This window comes from Rhopalosiphum maidis, chromosome 1, assembly GCF_003676215.2.
Source record: "Rhopalosiphum maidis isolate BTI-1 chromosome 1, ASM367621v3, whole genome shotgun sequence".
NCBI lineage: Eukaryota > Metazoa > Arthropoda > Insecta > Hemiptera > Aphididae > Rhopalosiphum > Rhopalosiphum maidis.
Window position 1 is genome coordinate 63227363 of NC_040877.1, and position 12810 is coordinate 63240172.

The 12810-nt window shown below is 28.2% G+C and overlaps 1 protein-coding gene across 3 annotated transcripts; it reads left to right on the forward strand.

Moving 5' to 3' along the window:
* The first annotated feature begins 4010 nt into the window (after positions 1 to 4010).
* Positions 4011 to 7085, forward strand: LOC113548780 (KICSTOR complex protein ITFG2-like). Of its 3 annotated transcripts, XM_026949842.1 has the most exons (7): positions 4011 to 4121; positions 4466 to 4489; positions 4913 to 5303; positions 5366 to 5625; positions 5688 to 5885; positions 6398 to 6635; positions 6876 to 7085. In XM_026949842.1, the coding sequence occupies exons 3-7, from the start codon at positions 4923 to 4925 to the stop codon at positions 7041 to 7043; spliced, it is 1245 nt and encodes a 414-aa protein (XP_026805643.1). In that variant the 5' UTR covers positions 4011 to 4121; positions 4466 to 4489; positions 4913 to 4922; the 3' UTR covers positions 7044 to 7085. The 3 variants fall into 3 exon arrangements, with proteins under 3 accessions (XP_026805643.1, XP_026805644.1, XP_026805642.1); XM_026949843.1 differs by lacking the exon at positions 4466 to 4489 and having other exon boundaries at positions 4012 to 4121; XM_026949841.1 differs by lacking the exon at positions 4011 to 4121 and having other exon boundaries at positions 4256 to 4489.
* Positions 7086 to 12810: the final 5725 nt, after the last annotated feature.

Below are 12810 nucleotides of genomic sequence, written 5' to 3' on the forward strand. Positions count from 1 at the left end.
GCAATGCTTATACATATATGATATGAATATAGTGAAAGTTAAAACTAAATTAATTGATTACAATAAAAATTTAATAAATAGAAAATAAACGGATATAAAAATAAAAATAATTACATATTGATGTATAAATGTCGTTTCATTAAACCTCAAATAAATTTAGTCTCTCATTATAAATTATTAATTATAATGCAGTTATAAAATTCAGTAAAATTATTGAAGATGAATCTATTTTTTTAAATGCATTTTCATGTAAAATAAATTTTACCTGTATATATAAATAATTTATTAAAAATGAAGTACCTACGAATATTAATAAAAATATATGAAACGCTAAAATAATGTTCTTTATTTACACATAAGGATAGTATCGATTCATTAATCAAACTTATTAAGTCATCAATCATAATATTGATTATTAATTAGTATAAGATATCATTATTTATTATCCTGTAAACTGTAATAGTATTATAAATGCAATATATATAACGCATAACATATTAATTTTTATTGTATAAGTAATAATAATTTATTAGTTATCAACAATCTGTAACGTATATGATATTAATCGACTTACATAACATCCTTTGTTCAATACTTTTATTGTTGACAATTTAATACCGTGTTTTGTTTGTTGGGCTTATGAATATTCATGTTTTTTAGACGGCATCGTGTATAGGCAATTTAGGGGCATAGACGTATATCTCACAATATTAATTACATAACGTATACTATCATTACAATTTGTCATAAAAAACGAAACGGAAGTTCAATGAAATAACTAATAAATAACAATTATACCAACATGGAAGAGTACTATAGACATTTAAAAATAACATCAGTACCAAACGATATGGGTACCATTTCTCTTGCAGAAAACGATGGTCAATAATATCATACAATAGATTGTTCAGCGTTCAGCTATTACGCAATTATAATATGTCATTTCTCATATAATTATATCTTCATAGATACCACAATAACTATGGACTTATATAATTGTATGATTTGACAAATTATTGTATTCTCAGTTGTAGTAAGCGTACATTAGTGTAAAACTTAATATTTTTGTTTTAAATAACATTTGGTTTCTTATGATAAAAGTTCTGTTCTTGTATACTTATGACGCATATTATTGTATAGTTTTATAGACCTAATAATATGAAATATGATATCCAAGTTATATGGTTGGATGTAAAGTATTTTTTTGTTATAAAAATAAAATATTTTAACGTTGTTCATAATGATTTTAGCATACCAACATTATCCACACTTGCTTCCTATTACTACAATAAATTTCATAATAACTGTTTTAATCACTTAAACCCCCTCATATCTAAACTATCTGCTCGCACATTACCTGACAAACCTATCCGTTGTCTCTCACGTAAATGGCCACGTTATATTTTAAATTATACTTAGCATTTAAATTTAAAATCTTAATTGTTTTAGTAACTATCCCCTCAAATTCTAATTGGATGTAGTGTCGATTCTTTTATACAGTTATAAATTCGTAGTTTCAAGATGCGTATTTATTATCAATAAATAATATGATATTATAATATTTTATTTTTTTCTTTGTACGAAGACACCCCCATATAACCGCAGTTACAGGCCACAGAATCTGAGCGTTATTTTATCACGTAATATTTTTCAACTTGATGATTTAAATAAAAACCCTCAGTGTGTATTTAATTTAAGTTTTGAAGGATTCAAAAGTGATCCTGATAAGATTTTTTAAATTTTTTCTGTATGGACGTTTCTGTATTTAATGCGCTATTGCCCTCATACTTGAAAGCCACTTTTAAACCTAGATACAAATATGTGGAAGGCTAGCTATTTCTCCGGCTGAAAAATTTACCCTGACGTTAAGGTATAAGCATACAAATATATTTAATAAATTTATTATAAGAATGTAAAAAAAAATATTTAATACATGCATAGACACACATCAGTACATCACACACACTGTCATCACTGTACATAATGTGTATGAAATTTATTATAAATATTTTACAATAATATGTGTATAAGTGCGTGTGTGTGTGTGATGTTAAAATATTTAAAATTTGAAATTAAGATTTTTATAAAATTCGTCAACATCACGACAATTTACTAACTATAGTCTATAAGTATTTTTTAGTAAACAATTTATAATATCTTCATTTTTAAAGTTGAAATTCTAAAAGATACCTATACCTTATACGAGGGTGGGCTGATAAGTAATATAAAACTAAATATAATTATTATTTTTTTTTAATTTTTAATTATTAAAACGACTATTTGTTAGATAATTATATTAATAATATGAAATATGAATAATAACTTGTAATTATTAATAATACATTTTTAATTTTTAAACATTAATACATATCATTTTACATTTAGAATTGTAGGTACACTGTCGGCCTGATATCTTGTCGACTCAACGTCGTGATCCCGTTTCAGTCCATAAATATCAAATGAATTTTTACATATAAGTAATTACCAATTTTATTTATCATAGATTACAAGTTACCAGGCCAAACAATTACAATATATATACTCCGGCAACCGCAGTACATGAGAGAAGGAATTGGTTTTTTCATAGTTATACACATACAACATTATATATTGTTATAACGACACTGATCATATTAATATATACAAGTATACACTTTCCAACGTGATCACGATGATTCTACGCGTCGCCTTTCGACAATCGACAACCTGCCATCAACATAGGTTCCAGTATGGCGTGCAAAAATGTAGTGAGCCACGGCACACTGTTCTTTCTTTTGCTATAGATAGAACAGAAGGTACCTGTGGGCACATAATGAATTATGAACAGAACAATTAAAAATATGATTTAAATTTATCTATTATCAAATTTAAAGGTAAGAATATTATCTAGACAATGACATAAGATTTTATTGATATTATCATTTTAAAGTGAGTTATAAACATTTTAAAGTTATAATATTTTACATAGGTGAAAACTCACTTTAAAATAATAATATCATTAAAAGCATAAGTCATTGTCTAGATAATATTCTTATCTTTAAATTTGATAATAGGTAAATTTACTCTAATATTAAGAGGATGCCAGCGTAGTATTTGTTATCTCTCTCTAACCCACACGCAACATAGCAAATTTTAAGTTCACAAAAATTACTATAACTATATTAATTTCTCAAATTAGAGTAAAGTGACCTATTATAGAATTTAAAGTTAAGAACATTATCTAGGCGTTTTATTATATTTTTATTTTAAAGCGAGTATTGAGTATGAGTATTTTAAAATTGTAAATTTTTTATACATCTTAAAAAACTCTTAACTCGCTTTAAAATAAAAATATAATAAAACGCCTATGAGATGCCCTAGATAATGTTCTTAACTTTAAATTCTATAATAGATCACTTCATTCTAATTTGAGAAATTAATATGGTTATAGTCATTTTTGTGAACGTAAAATTTGCTATGTTGCGTGTGGGTTAGAGAGAGACAACAAATACTACGCTGGCATCCTCTTAAAGATAACATCACAAAATGTATTCTGCTGAACAACAATTTGTTATGATGTACATTAGTAAGACAGAGACAACACATGCGGGTATGGCGTCCTCTTAATGAATAATGTATTAGATATTAATATTATAATTATCATTAAGCATTGATTATATAGAATAGAGTGAATAGACTATTCTATAATCAATGCTAATAGGTACGAATAATATAAATTTAAATACAATTTGGTGGCCAATGATAATGTACTGTATTGTTCATTCTAAGTTAAAGTCAGACGGATACAATATTTTTCATCTACGAAATCATAGAATATAATGTTCTATGACGAAACTTACTGATGTAAATATTTTTTTTTCTATAAATAATATAATTTTTTATTCTTATAGTGATGTTATTACCTACACTGTTTTTTTTTCGCTTTATGGACATGGGGCTCGGGCATATTATGTTATCATGTAGAATTATTATTATCCGTGATTATTATACTCTGCTTATCTACAACCGTATCTCGAATTTAAAATATGAAACACCATTATTATTTATCTATGTTTAATGATTTACTGGTTTAATACCCAGTACATTTACATATTTTAGAACTCTAAACCCATAGTTAATTGGTAAACACTATTTTATTTTATAAAATTAATATTATATTATATTATATTATAGCTCTATGGGCTATATAGTGTTGTTGTAGTGTAAATCTTTATCTATGTTCACATTGGCTTTAAAATTTTATCAATCTAAATTCTTTGCAAGTCTAATAACTAATTTATGTTAATATATGTAATAATATTGTTCTAAAAGTTTTAAGATTTAACCAAATTATTAGTTTTTATTAATATTTTATGTATGAAGTATACTTTTTAACTGTAACTGAAGAACAATGAAATAATGAAATATCGAATGTTAAAACATTGTTGATATACATATCGAGAATTTATATTTTACATTGTTTTAGATTGGTGGGAAGCGAAATCATAAGGTAAATTGTTTAAAAATCATAGTGAAGTAGTACATCAAATATTAATTGACATTATAGTGTTTTGTTTGTTTTGTAAGTATTTATGTGTGAAATTAAAATATAAACAATCTCTAAGTTTGTGGTTTTAAAATATTATATCACTTCATTTAAACCATGGTATTGAAATCTGTAAAAAATTTACTTTGATTTTGATGTACATTATTTGTTAACAATACTAATTAACTTTGTCATTTGTACTGAAACATATAAAATAAAATTAATCACGGTTATTAAATTATATTATAATTACTTAATATTTAAAATGTTTAAACTAAATAGTAATGTAATAATATTTTAATACTATCACTTAATTTTTTCTCATGATGTCTTTAATATTTTCTCTTCTAAAATATATCATACAAATAACATTTCTTTTATTTTTAGATTCTGTATAATGGATGAACAAGAAACAAATATTGCAACATTTGTTGACTTTTTTGATTTTGATTTGCCTGGAAATGTATTCAACAGTGCCATTGCACTGGGCGATGTGGACAATGACAATGAAATAGAACTTGTTATTGGCAGTATGGAAGGTGATTTGTACATATTTAAAGGTCATCGGCTGATCCAAAAAATATCTGGATTAGGCATTATTACTGCAATAGCTATTGGAGACTTAATGAATTGTGGCAGTAATGCTTTAATTGTTATATCTGGTGATGGCTGGTGTCATATTTATTTATGTTTAAAGTTTAGTAAATTAGATCCAACCGATGAATGTATTATGAAACTTGAACCTGTACATGATCAGCGAATACCAGCAAACACTAAAGTAAATGTTGAAAATTTACCAAATTAAAATCTTTCCAGTATTATAAATCATAATAATTGTAGGTGATTTTACTAGGTGATATTGATTCTGATGGAATGTTAGAGCTAATCGTTGGTTTGACGGACAGAGTGGTACGTTCCTATCGTTGGAGTCAGAGTGCGGCTGCTGGACGTCTAGTACCATTACATAAATGGGAATGTGCTAACCAAATTGGATCAATTATATTGATTAAGGATGTTAAAAATAGACCGTGTTTACTTGTTTCTCAACCTGGTGTCACTGCAATGCGTTTTTATTGTCCCATAGCATTTCCAGAATTAATGTAAGCTTATTAAAATAATTAATGTTTGTAAATATTTTTGTTAATAATTGATGTTATTACAGTGAAAAAACAATTGAATATGAAAACGAAAATGAATTGCCATTAGAACTTCTTAATCCTTCCATATCCTCATTAATGATAGGAGATCTCAAAGTAGATACAAATTGTGAACAAGAACTGTTTGATATAAATGATCATTTATATGGAATTGCTTCTTTAAATGGTTTAATAATGTTGGCAAAAAAAGAAACAATTTTATGGTAAATTTTTTGTTTCATTAATAGTTAATATTTTTATAATTTATATTCAATGTTGAGTAAGTACTTTTAAAAAGTAACTGAGTTTATGTTACTTGTTAAAAAAATTAAAAGGCATCTAGATTAGTTTTTGTTACTAAAATATAATAGCATTACATTACTTTTTTTCAACTCAAAAATAACTAATTATAATGATGTTACTTTCTATATTTTTATGTAAAACTAAAATAACATAAAATTACAAAATTTTAAGTAAGTAATTTATACAAGTGAACATTTTCTTTAATTAATATTTGTTTTATAGATAAATTTAACTTTTTTTTTTTTGTGCAAATATCCTTATGAATACTATACATATTACATAAAAATTTGACGCGTTATTTAAATAAATAAATAATATAGTTAAGTACCTTAATATTATTTGAAAAAGTAACTATGTTAAATAATAATTAACTTACATTACTACCTATAACACTCCTTATATTTAATGTGTATCCATTATTTTGGTTTTCTAGGAGTAAAAGTATGGATCAAGAATTGTTTGTTTTAAGTAAATTATCATTAGCAGAAGGTGGCCCTGATTATTTAGTAACATGTTCATCAAATGGAGATACCTTGGTTGTGGATCAAAAAAGTCAACATGCAACATTTAAGTTTGGAGAATCTGTTTCTGCTTTTTGTTGTGGAATGTATACAGTAAAACAAAATACAAAATCTATGTCTAGCTTTGTGTTTATAACTAATTCACAGAAGGTACATAATTTTTTATTTTTTTTTTCATAATATTTTGTGTGTAAGTCTTTAATAGATTGACTACTAATTAGATTTTTTTTAAAACTTTCTATTGCGTTATTCAAGATTAAGAATAATTTTATATGTATAAGATTTACATCTTTATCATTTATAAAGATACATTTATACATTTATTTATTAATATTATACATTAATACATTTATTTTCAAATTTTTAAAAAGTTATGTCATTTTTTTTTAGGTTTTTATTTATTATGGTTTGAAATTACCAAATACATGTGTCCAGAGCTTATCAAAATGTATTGAAAATGACAATCAGCTTTCAAAATATATGGAAAAATATAAAGGACCATTGAAAAAAAAAATTATCAGGGACTGTCTTTATAAATATAATCCTAATAAAATGTAATATATATATATATATATATTTAATAACATAAGTTTTTTTATTATAAACTATTTACCAAGGTGATATTTTAATTCTTATATTATGTATTCAACTTAATTTAACAATTACTGTAATTTATTTATTTAATTAAATTGTTTGAATAAATAAATGTAATAATTTTTTAAATTATCAAGCATTAGAGTTCTGCCCTGTCTTGTTTTAGAAATTATATCAAACCAGTTTGCCTGTAGATGTAGATACTATTAGTTAATTAAATGGACTGGACTAGTATTACACTAATATAAATCATTAGACTTCTTGCTTAGTATAATAATTTAGTGTGATACATAATGACCTCTCTATGTTTTTACTGTTTAAAATACAAATGCTAGTGAAATAAAATAATGTCTAATTATCAGAAATTCCATGAATGTATTTATTCAATATTTACCTATTTAGTATTAATATTTAATACTACTTGTCATTAGCCATGGTCATGCGTACACAATAGACATTGTACTTTGTAGCATTGATAGTACTGGGCAATAGATATAAAAATATTTATTTATCAACTTTTATAACATGTTTTACTTATAGGCTACTTCAACTTTGCTAGAAGAGAGAAAATAATGCTGCATCACCTCTAATTTTCGTTCAAGTATAATATTTAGAATAGTAAATAAATATAATGCAATAGGCTATGTCAACATTATAATTCATGACTAAATTATAACACAAAGGATAGGTTTTTTCATTCACCAAATAATTGGTATTTGTTATTAATTATTATTATCAATATTTTATTAATAAAAATAACAACTAAGCAATAATGAACCGTCCTGTATATTTCTGTTCTTGGTTTCAGTATTTTTAATTTTAGTAGGTTTGCTTATTTCATGTCTAATCCAGGGTTTTGAAAGTTAATTCTTTTCATGATTGTAATTATTTGAAAAATCAAATCATTAGTAATGTTTCTTTAATAATTTAGATCAAAAATAATAATATAACAAAAATATTTTCAATTTTATGATTTCATTTAACTTGTATACAGAGCCGTGCGGTGGAGTGAGGGAGGGGCAAAAAAATTGAAATGCACAATGATAAATAAAATAAGGGGCGACTATTTTTAATTTTGCCTTGGGAGCCAAATCTTAACGGCACGGCTCTGCTTGTACACAATGGCATTTATTTTATTTTAATAATTTGATATTTTAAATTAAAAACTTATTCTTAAAATACTCTAAAATAGCTTAAATTGTTCTTATCATTTCATACTATTGCATGTCACCTAATGATGTTTACATTAAGTAAAGCCATTATAAACATTTTATAGCTGTAAATCTGTTTTTTTTTATTAAAATTAATTAATAATTCATCTGTTATCTCAAAATAAAAATTTATTAATCTAAAAACAATTATGTGCCATGTGAATTAGTTAATAATTATAATTTTTAAATATTCAAAATATGTTTTTATGAATTTAAACTTGACCTTTTAATCGTGGATATGCCAATTAAACAATACTTTATAGTTTATACTTCTTATTTATCACTTTGGCTTCTTATAAGTTATAGTAACGTTCTTCTCGACAGTTTTAATGATCGATTAGTAACTACCTATTAAACCTATTTCGCTGCCTCCTCTTTTTAATTTCTCTACAATGCAATCTTTGAAAATATTTTTACGATTTTTTAAGTCGTTAATTTGTAACGATTGATACACAATGTATATACTCAAAAATACGAAAAAAAACAATAATTCATGTGCAAATACGATTTTCAATTTATTAATATTTTAATAACAAATAAAAATATATTGATATAAATAAAATAAAAATTTCGATTGTAAAAAAATAACTTTCAGAAAACATATTTGCATCAAGGGTTGACAATATTATACATTTCGATAAAAAAAAATCAAAAATACATTGTAAATGATATTAGAAACAAACAATTATGTTCAGAAATAAATTTTCCATATAGGCTATACGTTTTGATAAATAAAACAGTGTACGAAATGGTATAAACAATTTTGATAAGTAGCAAAGTGAAATGAATGAGATAAAAAATTATTTGCGGAAAAAAATTGCCATGTGGGCTAACAGTTTGTATAATAATACATTTTATAAATGCAAAAAAAAATAAAAAATAAAAATTTAATCAAGAATAACAATAAAAATCAAAATCAAAAAAGGAAAAAAAAAACATCGTCAGACGACACAAAATTAGATAGGGGGGAGGGGAGGATACGAGATGGCGATTCGGTGCCAAAATGCATGTGTTACAGGCCACTGGTCACCTCCGCAACATTTTCCGGCCTGACCCACAAACAGACGAGTGTCACGGGATCGTTCGTTTGGGCACACGATACGACCACTAGACGGCGAGACGAGGCCCGACAGCTTCGGCCGCGGGATCGATGGTTGACGGCGAGCGGCTTGTGTGCGATGTCATGCGCGCGTCAGACGGGGCGGTACAGACGACTCTTGGACGAGCGACGGAGACCAAAACGGCACAATGCGAGCAAAGATTTGAGCCTGCGGAATCGGCGGCCACCGGACGGGCGCGACACCGCCGGCTGCGGTTCGCCTCGAGACGAAAAAATGAGTCGAAGGACCGCGGTGCGTTGCGTTGAAATGCTCTTCCCCTCGCCGCCGGCATTTCGCGTAGTAGTCGGCTGTGTCCGTGGTCGCGCGTACACACGCAGTTCACACGGTTCCGGCGCCGCTGACGTCCGTGTTCCTAGCTGAAAACAATAAATCGTCACTCACTTCATGCCAAAAAGTCTCCACCGCCACCGTTGGACGCGTATGTTTTGGTACCGCCGGGGCGGGATCGTTGTCCGCGTCGGTACCGCTAACCGTTCGTCGTCGTCAACGTCCACCATCGTTCCGCACACGAACCGAAAGCTGCCGGGCGCCCGCCAAACCGTCGTAGTGATCGACCGAACTCGCGACGCCCGCGACACCCGTCTGTCCGCGAGTGGTCGAAAAACGTGCTCTGTCTCGTATCCCCTCCCTTACTTAATTTCGTCACCATCGTCTTCGATGATGGGAGAAGGGTGGTGTCTACCGACGTCTACACATCGCAACCACGGACAAGCAACCGCAGCACAAACGCAAAGCGGGTTTGGATCGCTTCCACGCAGTAGCCAGGCGGTTCCTGCGTGGTTTGGCTGCGGCTGCTGCAACACCCACCTCTTCCTCACCGACGACCGGACCGTCTCCTGTTCCTCCGTGGACAGACGGCATTGCGATGTCTTCACCGCTTTCCAGGACGACCACGTCAATCGCTCTTTCCACCGCCGCCGTTGTGGGAGACTCGTCCCCGCCAAAATAATACCAATATCCTGCGTGATGGTAATCGTGGCTATGGTGTCGTCTTCTACAGACAATTGGTTCGGCGCAACGTTAATCATGCCCAGTACTAAAACTTCATGTACCAATTGTTCGAAATACAATGTTTCCTTCTTGTCCGACACCGGCGGTTTCCATTGTTATGAGCATCCCAGACGCTGTGTCTTCAACGGATGTCAAATAGACGGTTATGACTTAGTGGTGGATCCAGGATTTAATTTTTTTTTGGGGGGGGCATACTCTAAAACGCAAATCTTAAATTTTTCAGTAATTAACAAACATGTGTATTTAACTTATGCCAATGAGGGGGGCGAGGCCCTTCGGGCCCCCCCTTAAATCCGCCACTGGGTTATGTTACCGTTGTATACGGTATACAGTATACAAGAGCGTTTTTAACGTTTGCAGTTGCTTTTCACTTTATATATTTATAATTCATATAGATATATTTTGTATAGTGTTCAAGAGCGTTAGATTTCTATGTTTATAATGTATATTATTTATATACAATATTAGTTGCAATTGTATTTCTGCTTTTTTTATCAAGGCGTAAAGCTGATTTTAATTATTTTATACAATTTGTATATACGATCGTTATAAATTCATATCTATAATACCTAGTGGTTTATGTCTATTATTGAATAATTGGTAAAAAAAAACTGATATATTTTTACAAAAAAATCGTCAAATCAATAACAATTAAGTTTAGGAACTAAATGAATGTTTATTAACATATATTTTATCATTATTTTGGTAACTATGCCGACGAGTTTACCGTGGTCCGCGAGGATATGCCTGGACCCTGGACGGTCAAATGGAAAGAATGAAGAGCGTATTATTACTATAAGAATTTCTTGTAGGATTTAATTTGAAATATTAAAAAAGTGGTATAGGTACTGATGAAGTGATGAAAACTGTGATGAGACGAGAATTAATGAAACGATGGTGACATGAAGTAGCATACAATATTTGCGTGAAAACAATAATAAGTTTGGTTACCGATATTATCTACTTTGGTAGAACACATTAGTTAAACCTAAATTACCGATAATCATTAATATATTTCCCCATAGGCCATAATAATCTATAATGTGTATATTATAATATAAGTTGTGATGTGATATGTCATATCTCATATGTGTTATTCTATATTATTTACTGAAGTACTGAATCTAGAGCTGCAACAATTTGAAATTTTTATTTATTTACCCCACCAACCAACACTGTTTCATATGAAATTATATTTGTACTATTTTAATATATTAGATAATTTATATACAGCAAAATATACATTATACATAAAATACAGATTTTACAGATTTAATTTTTTTATACATTTATTCAAGAACTAATGATTGCTAGCTTAGGACTGACAATAAATTATTGTTGGCTTGGTTAAAAATTATAAATTTTTTTTTTAATTTTGTTCTAAAAGAATAATAATATTGATTGTTTGTAATAGGTTGTAATAGACTTAATATCGATATTAAATCATTTAAATCATTATTGTACTTATTTGCTGTTACATTGTAAATCATTATAGTTACTAGACATATATTGATTAGAAGTTGAAAAATGATTTGTGGTATATTGTCACGAAAGAGGCCTACCTACGAAGCTGCTAATATGCTATATTTAAACATAAGACTTTTTGCAGAGACTACCATCAGTTCTGATCAGAAACGATGTCGGAGGATGGCCAAACTCGGATTTTAGTATCTTCAACAAACTATAACTAAAACAGTATATGTGCCTGAAATATATATATATATATATGCGATATTGACCTAAAATTATGGGTATTACACCCATTATGCCATGCTTATTTTTTCTGAAAACATTACATTTGAAAATGTTTCATTATATCTTGTATCTATGTGCTATATCTAAAAAAATAATTTGTGAGTATTATGTAAAAGTTTCAAATCCCCACAAATTATATTTTTAAATTACAACAAAATAATTAAAATTGCTATTTTTTGGTAAGATATTTAATTTTGTCAAAATTTGAAATACATAAAAAAAAAAATTTGCTTTTATAATTGTAAACTTTTTGGTTTTAAAGTAAACAGCTTATGAGAAATATTGTGTTGAATTGTTAAGTTTTTTGACTAACAATAAAAACTAAACTAAATCGAAAACATCTTATAAGAATCTTGATTACGGATTCGTCGTAATTCCATTTAAAAATAATAACAATCAATATAATATTAATAATTAACATATGTTACAAAAAATTAAAAATAATATTATAAACTATAAATTTTGAATTTGAATTTTTTTATATTAATTTATTTTCAAATCACTTATTTATTTTCTTTAATCGTGATTTGAATATAACAAAATTATTATAATTAAAAAAAAAGGGAGACAAGTGAGTACACTTTGGTGTACATAGAGTAGCCGCAGAGTGGGTGAGTGGGTCACTGTTACGGA